We start from the raw sequence: 23,114 nt of genomic DNA on the forward strand, positions 1-23,114 counted from the left end.
TGAACTGCATTAAGAAGAGGGTTTTTGTTTTTCATTTTACAAGCTCATAAAACAGCTGAACAACTAAATTTATATTTATTTCTTCTACTACATAAAATCCAGGAATCTCACTCTGATAGTATCTCTAAACTTTAGGTTAAGAACCTATAAATGTGTTTCAAAACCTGTTATCAACAGAGCTACATAACACTCAAGGTCATTCACACTGAAGTTAATAAAACCTTTGGTTTGGTCTTTTTAAAAGATAAATTTAAAAGTAAATTTTTCTCAAGGGTTATCATCAGGACTTACAAACTACAGGTAAATGTTTAATTAAGCAATTTAAAACCTCTGAACAGAAAAATAAGAACTAAGCTCTTTAAAGTCCACACTTAGAATCAAGGGGAAAAATGCTACAATTACTTTTATTATTTTTGACATAAGATGATAAAAATATTCTCACATAATCTCAATGAAGACACTCCTTCCCACAAAACCTCTTGGTTAACTGTAGATCACAATCAGAAGAAAATTACAGAAAACACTTTGATTTCAAACTTCCATCTCTGGGCTTGATGTCCATTGCAACTTCTTCAGCACATCACAGTCTGGTGTTTTAGCCTGTCCAAGACACAACTACTGGTCTGCAGCTGTGATGGTGCAAATCACATTAATATATAACACATGCTGCTGCTTTTTCTCATTTGGAGTTTTGGGCCTTTTTTCCTTTTTTTTTTTTTTATCAGTAATTATCTATTGTGGCCATAGAAATCATCACAAGTCCTCAAATCTCTTCAGCAAAAATTCTGAAGGGGCCTCCCCTCTGAACACCCACTCAGCTCCTTTGCCAGAGGGATCCAGATGTTACTTAGCTCTGTAGAGGCAGGGCAGAAGTGCAGAAGGGCAGAAGGACAAGGCACAGCACAGACATTTGGAACAGAAATATTATGCTGCAGTCACTACAGAAAAATTATTTCCTTTTCTTCATTCACCTGTGTCCACATTTCATTAGACAGGCTCACAAACTCAACCAGATTAGAAAAGCCTAGAAGGCCTGCAGATTATCTCCTCTTTTCTACAAGCATAACAACTTCCTGTGACACCCAACAGACAGACAAGCCTTCAAACCTTGCAAGCTGCCACCTAACCACAAAGTGATTGTGTGGCTCCACAGCAGTTACACTCACTTGAAGCACTCCATCACTGTACTTGAAGTGGTCATCAAGACATCCACTGTAACTTTGCAAAGACAAACTCAATTCCATACATCTTAGTTTATATTTTCTAAGTCTGAAGCTTGATAAATAAGAGACCCAAGCCAGCAGTCAACATACAGTCAGCACAGAAGCTCTTGGCTCAAGGGCTATGACTGAATTTAACACAAGCCTACAACATTAGCTGCTTTTACTGTTAAATAAGCTGCTACTCACAAAGAGACTTCTGTTGTATACTGCAAAAATATTTTTATAAAAAGTGTTTGGAAAAGATTAACAGGTAAATGAACAATAAATAACCCATGAACAATGATTTTTTTTGTGCTTATACATCCAAGGCAGCAGTCTCTAAATCTCACCAAACATGCAATTAGGCTAGAAATTAATTACTGTGGAAAAGATGGCAGGGCTTGAAATCACTTTACATCCATGCTAATTATTACAATGGAGAATGTTGTTTACTGAATGACACCAGATTTTGACCCATTCCACACTAGATTTTTTACCCATTCCATAACTTCCACTGAACACCAGGTTGTTTTTAAAGAATTAGCAGTGAGAAAAACAGATGAGGTCTTAACTTTCTCTCAGTGTTTTTGCAAAGGAAGAATAAGGAAAAAAAGCAGCTGTTTCAAGAAGCCATGAGTGCAATACAGTAAGGAATGTTTAAAAAGCTTGCTCTTATGGACTCATTTTAATTACCTGCGAGACAACAGCATGTTTTTACTAACTTACAAATCCTTAGCTAGGATCCACATTAGGGTATATACTCAACATTAGAAGAAAACGAAACTTCATTTGACAAGACACACTATAAACAATTCAAGGCAGAAAACCGACCGATTCAGAATTCAATGATCCTCTGTTGCAAGCAGAACAATACCAACAGTGTTAGTTTTACAATAACTTTCCAATCCAATTTTTTTTACACTTACCAGCTCTGTACCAGCCCAACTGAAGGCCTGTTGAGTAAATTGTCAGGCAGCAGATTGACTTCCCTCATGGTGTTTGCCAGTCGCACAGGAAGCTCCTTCCGCAGGAACATGTACGAGGTCTTCTCGCAGGCATTGTCACGGCCTGGCAGAGGCAAGGGAAACATGGCAGCACATCAAATGTCAGACTTCCTAATGTTAGGAGCCTTAAACAAAAACCACTTGTGAAAATAAGTTTTAAAGCAATTTCAGTACTCACTTTCTTCTCACTCATGAGACCTATTCTAAACTTTCACCTTCCTAGAGTTTAACCCTTTTTGTCTGACATTCTTCCACCATTCACATCATCCCATTTTCTCTCCCATAAACAAAAATCTCTCATCATATAAATAAAATTCATCAAATATCAAATACTTGATATTACCTGGAAATAAGACCCCAAAATACTAGCTTTTATCAATACAACTTTAGTATGTAAGTGAGCTTTTAAAAAGTAAATGCCGCACACCTAAGAGAGGGTAAGGAGTGCAAACAAAAGGACAAAACAAAATGACAACAGTTTGCTGATGTTTCATGCCACAAGTTCTTCAGCCTTTAGTACTTTAACATTTGAGCAGCACCTGGTGAGACCAGCACAGGCCATCATCCCTCCTAGGACTGCCCTGTAAGATTCTCACTAGAGACCTGGAAGGAAAGTCCAGAGCTTATCACAGCACTCTCATTTGGAAAGGCCTCAGCTAAGATTATCTTTAACTTTCACTTTTAAAACACATTTTTATCAAGGCTAGTATTTGGAAAATAGAACATACACAAAAATCCCAACCATACAGTCAGAAAGCAAATAAATGGATCCAGCAAAATAACAATACCTTCCTGCAGACCTAGGGGTAACAGCATTCATTCTCTGAAGCCATCCCATAAAAATTGAAAGACTGATATGACTAAGAGCAATCTTAAGCTACAGTAGTTAGCTTAAGATTAAAGGATACTGCAAATAGTTAAAAGCAAGATATTAAGTCATTTGCCCAAGATGGAAAATCAGACTTAACACAGATTTCTGTGTTTTGCATCCTTTGACAAGTGGAGAAAGTTCTACCATAACTAATCTCTAAAGATTCCAGGTAAATTAATTTTTTTTAAAAGTCTGTGCTTTACTTGTAATGAACAGCCAGGATTCTGCTTTCATCTAGAAAGAGAGCAAAGGTCTTTTGTGATGATAACCAGTTCAACATCTGCAAAATTTCTGAGTGAAGGCATAATGTGAGAGCTAGAAATTATGTTCAAGCAAACCAGAAAGTGTTAAAGCACTGCTAGGCACATAATCACTGAGATTTACAATTTGCAAGATTCAAGTACAATGCAACCAGCACAATCACAGAGATACTTTTTAAGACAGTCCCATTATAATCACAGAGTTTGCACCTTCTTTGCATAGGTAACATGCATTGATGGATTAGTTCCCAAACCCTAACATTAGCTTGGGGAATTTGCAGGAAGGAGTAGGATTTCCCTTTTTTTCTTGCTCATGTAGGTACCATCAATCTGGGGCTCATTAAATTCTGATAGTGCTACCAATTCCCTTCCAGCTCTTCCAGTAAACATTTGGAGCTATTTCACTTGCTCCCATTTTCACATCTCAATTACAAATACACACACCCTGTCAACATTAGCCAAAGGAAACAAGACATTACATTGTTTTCTGTGAAGCACAGTAGTGACTTCAGAGCTCAATCTTTCAAGTAAACTAGATACCAACACACCTACAACAGAGGACAGACACTTGTTTGTTCACAAGTCCCTGTATACAGCAGGTCGTCAAAGACTGAGGCTGGGCAGCAGGAAAGACTCTGACTCAGCTCAGCCTAAACATTCTGAGCAGGAAAATCCCTCAGAACAAAGACAACAACCGCTTCTTCCCAAGAGTGACTGAGAGCAGTGATTCTCTAGGTGATAAAAATCAAAATGAATGAAAGACAGCCCATGCAGAAAATTAGAAAATTATGAACAAGAACCCACAGCTCATATGAGGGTTTGTGCAATGCAAACAAAAGCTGCTACAGGCAAGCACAGCTGGCTGAAGAGACCCACATGCAAGGGCACATCTCTGTTCAACCTATTCACCCCAGCAGCTCTAGGCCATCTCTTTTTAAGGAGCTGCCTTGCCCTGCTGTACAGTGACCTTTTAGGTACCTACATTGAGAGCCCTCTGGGCTCCCTTTGCATGTTCAGTGCAGGAAGAGGAAAGGAAGCTCTGGGTTTTAAGACTTCCCTGCTTACAAGCTTACTTCAGCCTGAGTTCAGTTCTTCTGCTTGGTTTGGGGCACATGTCCTTGTATCAGCTCCTCAGGTGCCCTCAGGTCACCTGAGAGCCTCCACAGAGCTGCTTCAGCACTGAGCACCAGGTCCTGCATGGCCAGAGAGAATGGCTGGGAGCAGCAGCAATCAGAGATCCCCCAGCTTCCAAAGCAAAAGCAAACTGTGTCCCAGCACTGCTCCTGGGCTGCTGCTCCTACAACCACTTCCATCAAAGAACGGACATCACACTAAGAAAATCCCTTAGTCTGTATGTCAGGTATTTTCTTAAGGTAATTTATTATAAATTATATGTATAATTTATTATAATTATTATAATAATTACATTATAATTATATTATAGAATTATTTTATAATTTATTATAAATTATATTGTAATTGCACATATGATGAAGTCAGTCTAAGTTCTATAGATATTTCCAGCAACAGCATTCTAATAAGCTGCAATGAAACTTCTGCATGTTTAGCCATGGTCAGTTTAATTTTTTTTTTTCAAAGTCTACCTTTGATTTTGATCTAGTCATTCCATCTATTTTTCAACATATACTGCAATCTTTCTTGATTTTGTTCTGACTCAAGCTGGGTGAATACACATTGCCAGCATCAGGCTTTTGTCTGAAACAGCACAGGCTAAAGCCAGTCTGAATCTATCAGTTTCAAAGGAATTTGAAATCACTCTCTCAGGGTTAAAGTGCAAGTTAAGTTTGTGAATAATCCCTCCTTGATTTACACCTCAATAAGTTATTTAAGAACATAAATATATGAAACAATGACCTGCTTACCTTTGTGTGAATTCAAATGGAAAAAAAAAAAGTCATCCTATGCCCTAGTGGAAACTACACTGCACTAGGCATCAAGGGCTGTATTTAGCTTTATTACAAAAAATTTAAACTCTTTATAAGTATGCTTTTAAGAAACTGAAAATGGAAATACTAGAAGACTCAAATTGAAACACTTCCTATCCACAAAACCAAGAAGAAAGTCAAGCAAGGCATCTCATGATATATAGGGTTCAGAATTTTGCAAACACCACCACCATTTCTCACTGTCTCTACAACAGCAGTACTTGATTGCAGTTGAACAACAATTCAGTTTTGTGGCTTCAAGTGGAATAATTGTGCAGACCAAAGTCAGGCATTGAAACAAGTTTCTTTCAACAAGAATCACATTACAAAAAGAACAAATAAACCAGACAGGATGCAACTTCTTTGTTACAGGTCTGCTCTACTGCAGGCAACAAAGCAATCCCATCCTATTCTTCCTGGTAGAAAATAACCCTGTAAAGTAATTATGTTTTCTATGGGATTAGGTGTTCATTCAGGGTCAAGAGGCTAGATTATCTTCAGATTTGTACTCTAAATAAAGTTACACTTTCAAGCTGATTAAAAACTTTCAAGATGATACCTACAGTGCCTGCAGCTTAACCCAGAATTTGATCCAATGGGATAAAGGAGAAGCACACACAAAACATCCCACTCTACTGGTAAATTACATTATTTTTTTAGCATCTTCTAAAAGCACAGATGGATGCAACAGAAATCAAGATAACAACAATAAAACAGTCTGTGACACAGGGATGAGTGAATCTGATGGATTTACCTAAGAAGAAATAAATTCATAACACAGCAATGCTCTCCAAGGTCTCTCAGTTCACCAGAGAGAAGTAACCTTGTCCATCAAGAACCAAACAAGCATTGGACTCAAACTGCAGAAGATTCAATTCTTAATTAGCAGAAACTTCCTGATGGTAAGCACTGTAAAAGAGAGCAACCTGGTCTGATTTAGGCAAGTCTTTTACTAGTGAAGGTAGACACCTGCCCAAAACCACACTAAGCTACTTGATTCAGTCTCTGAAATGAGACTGAACATGGCCTCACATCCTTTGCAGCCCTCATTCCCTCATGGCCCAAGAGGAACAAAGTGATCACCTCACATTTGTTAACCACTTGCAAAGAGAAAGCAGTGCAAATTTGCACAGGGAAACAAGCAAAAAGTGGAAACTCTGCAGCAAGTCAGAGTTTGAAAAAACACAGCATAGACTGCATAAATTAAGTCATACATTAATAGCTACTTTGACAGAAAAATGACAATAAAAAGCAAGATATTTGTGAAGGAACTAATCCTCAAGTTATTACTATTGCATGCATAGCTAGCACAAAAGCTGAAAGAAATGTCAAGTGTCACCACACGTTTAAAAAAGGAAATGTTTAATAAATGTTCTACCACCTTCAACCTTCTGAACAATCTTACCTGTCTGGTAAATTACCTATGTAAAAGTCACAGAGAAAAGCACATTCATGGCCTCCTCTCTGCCACTTTCAAACCTTCAGCCCAAAACTAGCACCAAGGAGAAACTGTGATGCCAATTTTGACACTATTTTGTTTAAAAACAAGTCAGTGTAATGGACTGACAACACACACAACCTTCAACATCGTGAAAATAAGAAAATACATCAGCCAAACAAAGATCTAAGCAGCAATCTCCTGGACTTGACATCAAACTAAGGTCACTGAAGAATTTTCTGCTTTTGTATTTTTTCAGTGTGGCATCTTTACACATGACAAACACAGGGTTTGTAAAAACACTGTGGGAGTGGTACCTGCACAAACACTGCTGCATTTGGAATGGTCACTGTTCAAAGAGTGAATGTTGGTGGATTTGCTTATGCAGTGAAATATGATACACCTGAAGAATGATGTGACCGCCACAGCAGAAGTTTAAGTTAAGGATATAAGTAAACTTGCACATTAAAATTTAAAAAGAAGTTCACCTAGAAGACAACATTTAATATTAAATCAATTTTTCCAGATATGAAAAAGTGTTACATGTTTCCACCAAAAACGAATCATGCCATTTATTCGATTAGACAGGTATGAGAGGGAGAAAAACACCTAAGAAAAAAACCCATAGCGATAAAATGTGACCCAGAACCTCTGAGGTAGCACAGGTCACAAACGCAGATTTGAATATATTGGAGTTTCTGAATGTAATACCAGCAGAAGGGAAAAGATTGAAAGTAGAATGTTTTGGGGTTACACATCAATGTTATCACTGGTGGACCTTCCATTCAAAGGAAACTCAGGAAACTGAGCTGTACTCTCAGCTTTCTCTGTTACTCTTTTCTCCTCTCTGGATTCAGCTCTTCTCTAACATTTACTCCTCTCCTCTGTTTCTCACTTTTACTCCACAGCGCTGAGATATGGAAAACAAATTAGACAACTCTTGCAAAGCTCCACTTAGACAAAACTTTTGTTCTGGTTCCTGCAACAAGAACCACGAACAATGCAGAGGCTTTTCACACACATGCAGCAGGCCCTGATCCAATTCTGGCAAATTCTACAACTGCCAGAGCAATACTGCACTGTCCAAGATCCACACCACAAAAGGATTAGTTCCATACAGAAGGCCCTACACAAATCTCCATTCTGCTGCAGAAGAGGGCAGAAATGCAGAACGAGACCATGAGCCCTGGTTCCAAAGCTCCCAGCTCAGCTGCCAGATTCCCACATTCATGAATACCCATTGGAGAGCAGACTCCACAGTCCTTCACAGTCATGGTCAAAGTCACCTAGTTCAAAAACCTGATACAATTGCCACGTCCCCAGGCTGCCACTGGACTGCCAAGGTGACATCATAAAAGCATCAGTAGTTTCTGAATATTAACTCATCTGTCAGAAGAGGCAGGAAAAGAAGAAACAAGAAGAAAAAGAAGAAACAGTCTTTGCACTGCAGGCAGAGGTCTGGTTCTCTCCATTTATTATGTACTAACAGCAGAGACAGACACTGTGCTACTTTAAAAGTCAAAAGCAAAGTCCCACCTGTTGTATACCAGAGACAAGGGACTCCATCCAGAATCTATAAAAACAAGATCAGAAACTACTACAGTTGCTTTTAGATAGGGCAAAATAAAGGAAGAAGACAGCAAAGCAGGAGTGATCAGCCATATCTACTCTCTTCTCTTGAGCTTCCAGAATATTTCAAAACTCCTGTATAGGCAAACAAAATCAAGTGAAGCAGAAGGATGAATAAATCTTCAAAAGAATATGCAGAAAGATCAGTGCATCAGAGGAGACTGAGCAAAAGCTAAAACTAATAACTTGCTGCTGAAGCTAGGAAAACAGAATTTTACAAGAATAGTTGAATTTCAATGATTACACACCATTTCAGGAACATGGGCTATTTATTAAAAGATAAACAAGCTATGCTTGCACAGTCCCAATAAATGTGGCTACAAAGCAAAACTCAGCAAAACAAGTTTGAGTTTAAAATCATTCCTATGCCCCAATGGAAATGACTGTATTTTCAGCATAGTCTCTAGATATTATCTCACCAAGAACTAAAAATACATAAAGTATACAGGGTTTGTTTGCTTGCTACCAGACAGGGCTTTGTAAAACCCAATGAAGATGATGAAGCAAAAGGAACACAGAGAATATAACAGCAGATGTTGACTCCTGCTGACCCTCACTCCCTACCACAGACTGCATCTAAGAGATCTGTGTTTTGAAACCTACCATGCTGTGCTACAGAACAGCAACCACAGCCTGCACAGCTACTCCCACTCAGGCAGCCTGCAGACAGAGGGTCTGAAATTTAAGGATCCAAACTTCACTAGCTCAGCTATTCAGACTCTTTTTAGATACCTCAGCATTAAGCTTTAGCCCAAGTTCCATTACTGCTCTCTAAGCTACTTCCACCAAGCCCTGCAATTATTTCATGCAAGTGTCCTGTTTTAAGGGCATGCTTTCACCTGGCACATTAGGAGATTGGTTCTATGTCAGTACAGAAATCAGAGAAATTCCAAAGTTTCAAAAATGAAACTTGAAGAATTAGAAACAAAAAATATTTTTATATCTAACCAAACTATAATAAACAGATTAATTTTGTGAAGTCAGTTAAGTTCTGTCAAACAACTAGTGCCAGAAAACCAGCCTAAAGCCAGAGGAACTGAAGTCTGCATATAATCTTTCCCAAATACTTGTTTCTCTTCCTCAGCCCAACTCTCATGGGTCTGCTTTGGGGAAAGGACACCAACAGGAGTGCTTGAGTCTGCTCAACCTACCTGGTTTATGTTTCCAGCTGAGAACTCAGTTATTACCACTGGATGGCCAGGGATCTGCACTCTGAGCCATTTCACTGCTAATGCAATCCCAACTAGGAGTCTCACGTGTTATTCAGCTTTCCAGGTAAATTTTCCAGCACTCACGTGACACAGCATATGGATAAAACAAGGGCTGAAGTACTGAAACAGTTGAGCTTAATAAACCATTTCCAATTAATGCAATTCAAATACCATATTGAAGAACTCTTTGACTGGCATGGCCACTGCAATGCTCACTTTCTGCTCCAAAGGAAAATTTCAGTACAGCATTCACTCAGGAGAATTCATTAGCCTATATCCTGTTGTCTGAATGACCAAATCCCATTCATAATCAAGGTCTAGACTTTTCAACTTAAGAAGTTAAAAATTAAATACAACTATTCTTGAATTTGTATACAGAAAAAAATACTTATCTCCACTTATTTCCAAACCCCTAAGAGTGAGCTGGTTTATGTCTCATGTGTATTATTACTATGCCCATGTTAAGGAATACCACTGGCATTGAGAAAAAGTTCATGTTTTCATATAAACACAGGTAAAGAAAAAATGCCAGCTAGCTGGCCTTAGCACAGCAGGACAGCTCAACACAGAGTGAATCATTACATTTACTATCATATTAGCTACACACTAATTTAAAAATAAATAATAATAACGACAATATATAACTTGTCAACTCCAGTAAGCCTGTTTCAAGTAAATGGTGCTGTGTATGAAACTGACTGTGCTGGAAAGCAGCTTAACTTACTGCTGATCTGAAACAGACCAACAGGAGGAATTAACAGTGCACAATACTCTAAAATCATTCATTTTAACTCCAACAGCCACAGCCTTCCTGTCACAGAAAAGACCCAAGTGAAGCCACATCTGTCCCTCTCAAGATGAATGGATCATCAGATAATCACTTGTCAAAGCTGTAAACCAACACTGGGTACTGTCAAATAGAACAACACAAAGTAAAATAAAAGTGTGAGTTTTTAAAATAGGCTTCCCTGATCTAAAACTAATGTTTAGCTGCTTACCACTCTGTTCTAACAAAATCACTTTTTGAGTATTTTAATGCATTTGCCAAGAGACCACACAATAATCAAAAGCATCTATAAAGTTTAATGCAGAGGCACTCAAGCAGTTACCAGTACTATTTTTAGACACACAGACCCAAGGCTGTGTTTCCTTTGAGCACTTTGGGAGTAGGCTCCAAGTCAGGTGAACCATTCCAGCAGCCAGGCTCTGCCTCAGCATCCTCACAGGCACTGCCCACCACTAATGACAGGCAAGGAGCCAAAATGTTCTCAGGAGAAAGCATGGCCCTGACCAGGTTGTGGATGTCAGAACAACCTGTGCAACCCAGACTCCTTCCCTAGCGAGGCACAAGGGGCTTCTCAAGCAGACAAACAGGACAAAACACCCTGCAGGCTGGATCATCTCCTCTGCACAGCACTGCTGAGACCTGAGCAGGGACACACAGGTGTCCCAGAGCCCCAGGAGGGAACACAGCCCTGGCCTCCCCGGCCAAGGGCTCTGCGCTTTCAAACAGGACACCCTGCATGAAACACATCTTCTGTTTTGCTCTGGTGAGATGCAAAATTTTTAAAAAATTTATAATTTTTTTTTAGATGTAGAATGAGGCTTAAAGGACCAAGCCAAAGAAACCTTATTCCCCTTTTGATGCTCTGATGAGCTTCTCTTACAACAAACTGACCACAAAAGACTGGGTTGTGCTTCTTGGGTCTTATAATCACCTTTTCCTCCCATAAGAGGTTAAAATGTATATCACATTGAAGATTATAATTAGATGTTCCAAATCTTTAACTCTCTCCCTAAGCTCTCACAACTTTGACAACTTCCTTCCTAACCTTTATGAAAAACTTCCATAATTCTCTCTAACCATTCCAGAAAAATACAAATCCCTGCTTTATCCTCTAGTTCCTGACAACCTGCCAAAGAAAAAGCAATTCCAAATCCCTGGCATAAATAAAATTAATGTTTATGAGCAAAGACTCACACAGTTAAAACCAATTACATAAAAATACTGCCAATACCACATGCTCCAGTTTCCCTTCAGTCTCGCTGAGGTGAAATGTATTAGACTGTTAAACATCTTGTTTCAGAACACTTTTGATCATTAAGAAACCACATTATAAAAAAGGTTAGAGGATTCTTCTATGTCATTGCTAGTTATCAGTTTGAAAATATTTTTGCAATCTATAAAAATCCTTCAGAAAAGCAAAACAAGGACTAAATCAAACAAGTAGCAGTTGAAATGTAAATTATTTTTAGCAAAAAAAATTTGCCTTTCTCTCTATTCAGTTTAAACCCAATTCTGAAAAACACCAATTATTTGCACAAGCTTACTATTTTCATGAATTAGGTCAGTGAAAATATTTATAATACTGTGTCACTTTTTTTACATTGACTACAAACTAACAGAAAATTTAAACAGAACAAAGAAACATGGGAGAATGTCACATGTACATAGAAAGATTTAAAAGGAAACAAGAGCCAATAAAATAGCCTGTTGTAACACACAAAGCATCAGAAAAAGGAGAACTATACCTCAAGAGTCACAGTTCAGCACTCTAATTCATCCTTTCAACCTAATATTGCCAAAAAGAAAAATTACATTTAACTGACTCCAGAAAAACACAAAAACCCAAACATTTTTAAAAGGATAAGTAGCAGCCTGTAAAATATTTCAGCAGTTTTGAGAAAAAGGGTTTTTTTTTTAAAAAAAGGCCATTATATTAAGCATAATATAATGCTTATATATATAATGCTTATAATATAATGCTATACTTGGCAACAAGTATAATGCAAGTAAAGCACTTCTAATATACCAACTGTGGAATTAGATAAAACAATTGCTAAATCTATGCCTAATTTAATGATGGATGATGCTGATTTGAGTTAAGGGGACTGGAGACATAGCTTTCACTCCTCACAGTGCAGTGGAGATCAGTGACTGGCAGCACAATGCAGAGCATTTGAGCAGTGTGGGAGCTGCTGGGGCCGGATCTGCTCTCCGTGCCCAGCAGGGGCTGTGTGTGCACGGCTGAACAGGACCTGCAGGACCTGCTCCCCTCTGAGGGGTTTGTGTCTCTCCTGCACTCAGTCCCTACCCCAGGGCTGGATGGGGACAAAGGGATGTTCTATGTGACACGATGCCATCCCAGCAGTAACAAACTGCTTGGCTGTGTCCCCCAGGATGTCCATCACACAGAGACTGGCTGGGCACAGCTCTCCTGGGGGTGCTGAGTGACTGCCTGTGCATCACTTGTTCCTCTTCCTCTTTGCTTTATTTAAACTGTTTTGTTCTCAACCCATAAGTTCTCTCATTTTTGTCCCCCCTTTTCTCTCCCCATGCCAGTGGGGATGGAAGGAGGGGAGCAAGCACCTGGTGGGTGCTCAGCTGCTGGATGGACACCCTGGTGTCCAGCACCCACCATAACACTGAACATCTGATACAACAACCTCACCTTGCAGTTATTCCATTATTTTGTACATTGAGCTTTGTTTGTTTTTAATTAAGAACATCACACAAGGTTGTGCCAAACTTCATAAAAAGCCAGGTACAGCACTATTGCTACTGCCTTAGCACACACCAAATTAACATGGAAATTAGACCAGGTCAACACAATCTATTGTCTCTTTACTACCTCACTATCTCTTGGTGCTTATCTATGTATTACCTCATTATTAGCTCCATCTCTTTTTCAGCTACTTCAGACAACCTGATTTAACTCCAATTTCCTCTTCCTTTTCTCAGAAAGACAAGCAGTGTATTTTCCCACTTGCAAAGCCCTGGGGCCATCCCCATTCATTATTTCCAGGGAGCCCACAAGCAGGAGCTGTGCTGCACCAGGCCACACTCATGTGCAGCAGAAAGTGTCCAGCTGCTCTCAACACACAGAACTGATTTACATCCACTGGAACCCACTGAGCCAGGAGGATACAAACATATTTCAGCTTATCTAAAATTTGGGTCAGGGGAGAGCTGTGATTTCCTTTATGTTTCTGGATACAATTCTTCTTTTTCTGAAGACCAAAGCAAAGATTAATTCAACAGTCTTTATCGTTATGTACTTACTTTCATCAAGTAAATGTTTCACTTCAGCATTCTCCCCAATTACTCTAAATTATCTCAACATCTCTTTATCTGCTTTTCCATCCCATGACTTTTCACCTTGGCTGTTATTTGTACTGCAACCCAAGACAGGATGTCCTTGCTTCCAGCTTTCACGGGTTTTTTTAATCAACATTGCTCTGCTGCTTTCTATCTTTTGTCTGCATCAGAATTGCCCTTTCTCAAACTGACAGATCATCTTATCCTCCTCCTTCTGTCTTAGGAGAGACCCCATCAGCCTGTTTTCTTGGCTTGGAGAAGGTATGCTATTTTTAAAACACTGGCTGTCAGTTCCTCCATTCCAGAGAAGGAATGCTACCAAATTCATGTTCATTTCAACCAAAATTTAATTTCAGATTTTCAGTGCCTCCTTAATAGTTTACATCTACTCTAAAGAAGGCATTTCAACAATTTCTATGAGTTGCTAGAAGAAAAACATGTCCCAAACATTCTTAGATCTTCAGGAGCTACAAATCCCATTTTTTGCCCCTCTAGAAAGAAGCTTCCCAAGCTCTTAATTTCTGCCAAGCAGCATTCTCCACTGCTTCTGGTACTTGCTAAAAAGAAATAAACAAACCCACAGGCATTGTTTATTGCTTCATGCAGATGGGGAGCTCTTGTCCTCTCTCTTTCACCCAAGGCATTCAGCTGTGTGCTCACACACCACAGCATCTTCAGGGAATACAAAAAAGCTCAAGCATGCAGACACATCCATGTGCAGGGAAAGATCATTCCCTTCTCAGCATCCCAAGGCAGAGGATTGCACAGCTCCTCTGATCAGTGGACAAACACAAACAAACAGAACCCAGACTGAGAAATCTTCTGCTGCTACGGGAAACAAACATCAAGCAATTCCATCAGCTGAAGGATGCTCACTTGCAGACTACTAGTCTTACAGGCAAGAGTGGCCAGCCAAACCAGGTACCGAAAGGAGAATTTTCAATGCTTAGGCTCTAAGAGGAAGGAAAAACAATTACCTTGGTGATCCAGTTTGATCGTCTACAGCAATTTATTGAATTTGTACTGTAACCATACTAAAATACTGAATTCAGAATATATGAAGTGTCAATAACTCACAGAAATTAAGTACTCCTTTACTGAATAAACAGCCTGTAAAAGTGACTGATAGAGAGAATTCTGTAAATGAAATGCATCACAATCTGGTATTCCACTATTATTAGCACTCCCACACACAGATATGTCTATCACACCACAGTTCAATAGTGGCTGCTGAACAAAGTTACCTAACCACAATGACTCTTCCAGACCTTCCAACAATCAATAGCAGGCCCTATAAAACCCCTCAATATTATATATAGGATTGGAACACCACTGCCTGCCAGCAACTGGCAGTTGTAAATAGGAGCAGGTTATAAATAACAGTTGCATCAAAAAGCTTCCAGCTTACTTGCTGTGCTACAGCCCATTCACAGGAAACCCTTTCTAATGTTCTGAAATGTGAACTTCATCCATGCCCAAATCTAGGGAATGAAGGACTGCACATGGAAAAGTGGTAACTGCAAAAGAATTCAAGAACAAAAGCAGGCAGACAATCCAGCTTGCACATCAGCTGTCACTGGTAGCCTTTCAAGGTAAAAACTAAACAGCAGTAAAACAGTTTTATCCCAGTGTTTTCCAAAACTCCTAAAGGGATTCTATTTTAAGTTCTAAAAGACATTTGAAGAACAATACTGAAAATTCTGGAAAAGCCACAAAAGTTAATTCCACTGTATTTTTGTAAGACTGCAAATAGTTCATTTAATGTATTTATCTTTATGAAATCAAGAAAGATAACTCCATCACAATGTCCATACACCACACAGTACAAATATTCCAGGCATCAAAAGATCCCCATCTACCAAGAAAAGCTCTAATGGATGGAACTGCTGGATGGAAGCTGAAGCCAGTCAGATGAAAATAAAGACAGTAATGACTGGCTAGCATTCATCTTCCTGATCCCACACAGTGGCCAGCATAGCAATGGTTAACATTTGTGCTAAGAGGACATTTTTGTCTTGAAGATTCATTTAAATCAAGTGTAAGGCTTTAAGAACAATGCACAGAGAGCAGCAGAAAAAGCACAGCCACAACCAATACATAGCAGGTATTTAATATCTTTTAGCCCTAAACTTTTCAAGTGCTATAGATGCACAATCTCTCCACTAATGTTCTATTAAATAAAACCCCAAAAAACAATAGAAATCTTCCAATATATTTTTGTGTAGAAAAATCTTCCAACAGCCATTTCTGTAAGAAGATTAACAATCATATTTGGAGACATGAGGCAGGTTTGGATCACTACTTTCCTACCTCTACACTGTTGTTCAAATTGTACCTGAAAGTTACCTTTCCAGGCTTTCAGCTCAGATCCAAGCCTCTACCAAGAAGGCAACATGAGGCATAAACACTCTTGCAAAACCCCCATTTAATATTGCTCCTACAAATGGCAGCAACCAACAGCAATGCTGATACCTGGTTTGCTCTTTATGTCATTTTGGAAGAGGCCTACATGTTTCCCCAAGACTGTAAGTTTAATAATTATGACATAAACAAAACAATTCCACACCAAAAACTGTGTTTGAAAAATGAGAAGGATCTATTGATCATGTTTTCCTCCAGATAAGCCCCAGGGCACAACAGTTCCATGCACTCATTGTGATTATCTGCTGCCTGCTCAGCTGTTCTCAGTACAGTAAAATTACTAAATTACAGCCTTTGTGATACTTCTCAGTGCCACTAACTGCAGCAGCCACCACAAATATTTTGATTATAACCTGCAAAATCAGGATCTCCCAAGTCACATTCCACCACAAGAACTCACTGTGATTCACTATCCTCTGTCTTCAGCACAAGCACAGCTTTTTTATCCAAACTCATTAGTGGTGTGTGAGCACTAATATATGGCATGTTCAAAGAGCTAACAAAACACCAAGTTTAACCCCTTAGGTGCACAATTCACCCAGTGCATTTGTTTGCAACATGAAACAAAAAGGACAGAATATAGCTAGGTACAGCTGGCCAAGAGAGCTCAGTAGTAAACAAGCCCCCAAAGCAGCTGGTTGATATTTCTGACAAAACACACCTCAGGCCTCAGACACTCGGTCAGCTGAGCAGCAGCAATGAGAGGATTACACGAGTTCAGCATCCTGGCACACACTCCCAACACAGCCCTAACACAGCTCCAAATGCCTCCTTCATGCATGATCCAAGGATTACACCGCTTATACCTCACTCATCTCTTCGTTTGTGCCTAATTACGTGTAACCTCTGCAGCACAACCGTTCCCTTGACAGAACACTTGTCAGCGACTCCAGTGCCAGCCCAGCACCCATGAGGAGGAGCAGCTGAGTGCTGGCTGCCAGCTGGGGCAGGGTTCAGCACCCTGCAGCTCTCCCAGGCCGGCCCATGCCAAGGACAGGCTGCAGCTCAGTCTCTGGGTGGTTTTCCAAATGCTAAGACACTCCTAGAAAAGCAACTCTGCTTTCCTCAGACAGGTTATTAGTTCCCCAGGCAAGGGATTGACCAATTGGTCACCCATGTGTGTGGCTGCTGATTGAGCATTGGGTATTCTGGATTAACCTGTCACTGTTTAAGGCCCACCTTACATGCTGAAGCAAGGCTAAATTGAGATGCTCCATCAATATGAATCTCCAGAATGGGCATTTTTGTTCCTCAAACAGTCTAGCCCTCAAAATGTACAAAGATCCTGGACCTGAATGTTAGATGAAATCTCCATTTACAAGTTCATTTCAGAAAAGATATTTTAGTAATTAATTTAGTCTGGGTCATTAAGGTATGCCTGCACTTGGAAATCTACCAAAAAAACAACTTCCAGAGGAACTACAGAAGTCTGGAAGTATAGCTGAATTCAATTGGTAGATTTTGTACTTTTTTCCAGAGCAGAATAATTATGGAGGCCTGGATAAACCTGGAGTGACATGCTAGTATTAAACAAGGTCAAAATTTGTTTATATTGAAACACATTTACAGAAGGTCATTCTTTTGAAAAGGAATGAAATTGTACAAGAACCTTGGGAAATGCACTTTGTGATAAAACAAACTGCCTGAGCAGAATTCAGGAGTGTGCAAACAGAAAGTGTACACAGAGAAAGAAAGGAAAATGCTGCACAGAGTGAACACTCAGACTTTGTGCCACAGAGGTCCCAAGCCCACGGCACAGTAACCTCTGACACACTCAGAGACAGCTGCAGGCTCACCAGAGCATGGACACCAGCAGGACTCAGCTACAAAAACCAAGCAAGTGTCGCTGCTTCAACTGCTGCCTTCTGCTTTGCTTCACAGGCTTTCAGTACTGGCAAGCTACTTTAAACAAACTGTCTCTTACAGTGGTTTAAATAGCTGAATAAAGCAGAGAAAGTATTAAAATAAATGTCATTCGTTTATATCACTGGAAAGAAACAGAGACTGTACAGCCTCACTATGCACACAGCTGGGTTCCATACAACCCCCACTGCCAGCCAGTAACTCAGAAAAGCCCAAGCTGTACCTCAATATACACTGACACCAATTATCTTTGAACAGACTCGGCAGCTCACAAGAAATACAAAGTTTCTCTTCCCCAGCTCACCAGAATTTTACAAATTTCTAAGTCAACTTAGTCTAAACCAATACAACTGATATAAAAAAGACATAAAGAGCACATTGTAGTTTCACTATTGTCAGAAAATTAAGTCAAAAAACTTTCTTCACAAAAATCCAAATCACAGTAAGTGTAAATTCCATATGAGAAATGTGCATCAGACAACAAAATCAGAAGCCAGGAGAGGGTTATTCACACATTTCCTTTGGCCTTACTCTTCTTCAATATTTGTTGAAAATTCAGCCACATTTTTGTAGAACTAGCACTACATTCATGTAGCTCAATTAAAAATACCATTTCTTATGAAGTGAAACACTAAACAGCCTCCATAAGCTGACCACAAAACAGTGTCTCCTTCCCACCAAACATCTTTACAAATGACCAAACACAACTGAACTGCACCTTGAGTACTCTGCTTGGCATATTTTCTCTCTTGAATACTCATGTCCTGCAACACCAGTAAATTCTTTTTTGGCTAACTCAGATATAAATAACACGGTTCCCTGACATGGTACATGTTGTCCAGGCCTTCCACACCTCAAGTGGGAAAACTCCTGCACTATCACTTACATTTTGATGTCAGTTTTTCCCCTAGGCCTATGAAGACCCCAGCTGAACTTGAAATTACCCAAAGCTGCAAACACTTATGATCACGTAAGTTAAGTAACTACACTGGGTTCCATTTATTTGCTTAAACTGCTGTAATTTTCCTAGTTGAGTTTTCCCAAATAAATACAGGCACTAAGGAGTAAGTGGAGATGTTAAGTGGCCCATAAAACTTATTAAGATCAAGGTGATAGGTTTAGCAAGGTTGATACAACATAAGCCTACTAATTTTAGAAACTCCTGGTGACCTTTCAAGACTAAACTATGGACTTTTTTTTTCTTCAGAGGTTTTAAATGTCAGTGACTAGATAGTTTCCCATCAGTCTTAAGACATGAAGACCCTTAAATACATAGCCACACACACAGAAGATGCCAATGCCACATCCAGTGACAACTGGAGCACGTCTAAAGACCAAGGCTGGCCAGGCTGTAACGTCCTGTTCTCATTCTGCTCACTTCCAGTAACAGAAGCCAGGCTTAAAATTGTAAAATGAAAATACTTCTAAAGAATCACGAGACCATAAAGTAATACAGGAACTACAATGTCAAAACAAATGCAACATTATGAAAAGGCTGCCACAGAAGAGATGTCCAAAAACAATAACAAAGGGCAACACAGAACTGTAGAAATCCTTACCAAAAAGCAAAGTTTAGTCCGAACATTCAAGGCATAAAAGCAAATCCTGAAATCTTTACACCTCTTTAGTCACAACTGAAAAGGCTCACAACCACCAATACTTCTCCAGCAAAAATTCACAAACCCAACTTTCAAACAGGCTAAGGTGACACAATGTGTTCAGTGCCAGGACTGAAATAAAGATGTTCTGAGCTTTAGCCGATTGTTCTTGCCAGTACAGAAAAACACAGCATAAGAAGCAGCAATGCTAGAGAAGAAGCCCAGCAGCACAGGAAGGGGTGGGGAAGAGGGAACAAACGCAGGTGAGAAAGCACAGCTTCTAGTCAGGTTCTCCTTTAAGTGGAGACAAGGGGTTTTGTTGGGTTTTTTTTTAGTGGTACAAAATCCTGTTTCACTGAGACGATATATTACTGGCTTCCTGTACTTACAGCATTCTTTCACTAATACCATTACCATAATTGTGCAATTGTACTCACTTTTAATCACTTTCTGGCTAACACCAGCTTATTTTTGTCCTTTTGTACCCTTACTGTAAGAGTGGAATGAAGAAACACTCTGTTAAGCTTCACGATGTTACACACGGCCTTTACATTGACTCTGCCAGCAATATTTATAGGATAATAAAATCTCAACAACTTTCATGTCGGAGAGCAAGAGTCAAATAACCTCCGACACAGATACGGGTTTATCGTTATCTAGATGGAAGAATGTTTTTTAACAACACAAACCACTCCTGGATTTCATTCCAGGGCTTCTGAAAAGAAAAATGCTATTTATGAACAGCAACATCTCCTGAAGTGCTCCTGAATGTTACACAAACAGGTCTCCCATACAAGTGCAGAGCTCGTGCCCGAGCTTTAATTAAGCCGATCTCAGCACGGCAGATTCCAATTTTCACGCTAAGACCATTAACTTACTCTCCCCTTCACTCACTAAGCTCACAAAACGTCAGGCCAGGAGCCCTTATTTTGATCCCATCCCAATGGCAGCGGTGTCAGGGATACCGCAGGCGGAGGGGCAAGCCCGGCTCTGCCGGCCCCGGGCGAGGCGAGCAGCGGCTGTTTGCCGGCCACCGGCAGCCGCCACCGCGCCCGGCCCGGGGCTGGCAGCGCGGGGCCTGCGGGGCCGGGCCCCGGCCGCGCTCCCGATGCGGGCCGAGGAGCCGCGGCCGAGGAGCGGGCCCTGCGCGCCGGCCAACGCCGCCCGGGAGCGACCCCCGCACCCCCGCCCCGCGGCCCCGGCACTCACCGAAGTCGAGGAACTGCTTGATGGAGAGGGGCGAGGGGGAGAAGCGCGAGTAGTACTCGATCTGCTTGGGGATGGGGTTCTTGAGCAGCGCCCCGCACAGCCGCATGGCGCGGCCCGCCCAGCTCCGCTGCGCTCCCGCCGGCGGCGGCTCCTGCCCGGGCGCGGCCGCTCCGCGCTGCCCGTCGCGCTCCGCGGCCCGGCCCGGCCCGGCGGGAGGGGCGAGCGCCGAGCCCGCTCCGCGCACGCGCACGTCGGCGCGCGGGGGACGGGGCGGGGCGGGCGCGTGAGGGGAGCGGGAGCGGAGCGGGACTCGTGTGGGGAGGGGCGGGTGGGTCAGGCCGGCCTCGGTGTCACAGTCAGTGTCCTCAGTCCAAATGGCCCTCGGTGTGACAGTCAGTGTCCTCAGTCCAAATGGCCCTCGGAGTGACAGTCAGTGTCCTCAGTCCAAATGGCCCTCGGTGTGACAGTCAGTGTCCTCAGTCCAAATGGCCCTTGGAGTGACAATGCCCTCAGTCCAAATGGCCCTCGGAGTGACAGTCAGTGTCCTCAGTCCAAATGGCCCTCGAAGTCACAGTGCCCTCAGTCCGAATAGTCCTTGGAGTGACAGTCACTGCCCTCACCGAAACGGCCCTCGAAGTCACAGTCACTGCCCTCAGTCCAAATGGCCCTTGGAGTCACAGCCACTGCCCAATCAGGTTGGAGAAGTCCCCTGGGACCATCGAGTCCAGCCTTTGCCTGCCCACCCCCATGTCAGCCCTACCATGGCACTGAGCGGCACATCCAGTCTTAAACGCCTCCAAGGACGGTGACTCCATCACCGTGTTGTCCACAAAACTCGGATTCATGACCTGCTGTGTGAAAAGCCAATAATAATATTAGAAAGAGAGAGATATTATTTTGTTTCAGGATTGGGCAAGCTTGTGTGCTCTGTGGTATTCTATGAATCAAGCACATAAACTATCAAAATTTTTACTAATTATACACTTTAGTGAACAAAAGAATTAGTGGTCATTGGCTACAAGTTACATAGCTCTCTTATTAATCAGTGTTCTTCTATTGGTTAATGATTCTAATTAGACCTCTCCTCTGGTACAGTGGCCTTGCTGGGTCAGTGGACAGTGAGTCAGTGGTCCCAATCTCCCCCTGCCAGAATTTCCTCTTACCCAGCTGGAGCTGAGTCAGCACAATTGCTGAGTTAGCTTTATTAGTTTCTTCTTCGTGTTGGGAGTTCTGCCAGATGTCCTTGTGGCCCGTAAGTTCTGCATTCTTTGTGTCCACTATCAATGGACATCCTTCTCCCCAAGCTTTGTTAACCTCCCTCTACATCTCAGATCATCACAGCGTGTCAAGCCCTAAACCTTAACAAGGCAATTCCACCAATTGTTTTTCTAAAGTTGTTTTTCTGACAGCTGGGCATCACTTGGAGCTTGCTTGCTAGCTGCTGTTTCACAGATTAAATCTTCTGCTTCTTGATTAAGCTTGAACATATACAAGTCAAACATCAAAGAACATCCTTTCTTGAGCAGATTTTATCTATTCCACATTTTGCAACAACACCTTGGCAGTCCACTCCATTGTCTAATTACCCCTTCTGTGAAGAAATTCCTCCTGATGTCCAACCTCACCCTCCCCTGGCAGTTTAGGACTATGTCCTCCTGTCCTGTTGCCTGCGAGAAGAGCCTGAGCCCCACCTGGCTAAAACCTCTGTTCAGGTTTCATATGGACCAGTTAATATGTCCCTGCTGGTCCATCAGAGGTGCCTGCCCAGCTGCCTTCCAGCCAAAATACAGCCCTCAGGTATCCAGTGAGTTCTACAGCAGGTGTGAGGCTGGCAGAACAAAATTCACTGTGTGTGACAATAGTTGAAATTTTCTGAAAAAGTCCCATTTTTATCTGAGAAAGCATCTGAATACAATTAGAATTAATTTTGATGACTAGAATCAAAAATGAAGCGAGGTATTGGAGAATCAAAATGTATCACTGAATGCAGTCACTGACTGGTTTTTGCTGTGATGTGGTTTAGATACATTTAAGACAAATAACTGATGACCAATTCCTTCTTTTTCTCCAGTGAATTCAATGTAAGCTTCAGCAGGTACAAGATAGTATTACTCTAATTTTATAACTGATTTGCAAAAGAAACCAGTACTCTTCAATTACTAGAAATCTCTCTCCATCCTTTCTGTCATGATTGTCCTTACAGAATTTGAGACTGAGAAATCCTGACCTAATGTACAAAATAACTGGAAAGCATTTTAAAATCACTTCAATTGCAGCTTATAGGAATGACTGGCTTGAAGAGGCATGTCATGTAATCAAGACTGACAAAATGAATCATCTACTGTAATTCTGAAGCTTTTTTG

The 23,114-nt window shown here is 41.0% G+C and overlaps 1 protein-coding gene across 1 annotated transcript in view; it reads right to left on the bottom strand.

Moving 5' to 3' along the window:
• The window catches only part of PDK3 (pyruvate dehydrogenase kinase 3), a 53,994-nt gene extending 33,085 nt beyond the window's left edge, over positions 1-20,909 (bottom strand). Inside the window, exons 1-2 of the mRNA XM_063182345.1 lie at positions 20,752-20,909; positions 2,129-2,270 (exon numbers count right to left, since the gene is read on the bottom strand). Of these exons, the coding sequence (XP_063038415.1) occupies positions 2,129-2,270; positions 20,752-20,857 (248 nt within the window). The 5' untranslated portion in view covers positions 20,858-20,909. The remainder of the gene's footprint in view (positions 1-2,128; positions 2,271-20,751) is intronic.
• Positions 20,910-23,114: the final 2,205 nt, after the last annotated feature.

Source organism: Melospiza melodia, chromosome 2 (genome assembly GCF_035770615.1).
Source record: "Melospiza melodia melodia isolate bMelMel2 chromosome 2, bMelMel2.pri, whole genome shotgun sequence".
Classification (NCBI taxonomy): Eukaryota; Metazoa; Chordata; class Aves; order Passeriformes; family Passerellidae; genus Melospiza; species Melospiza melodia.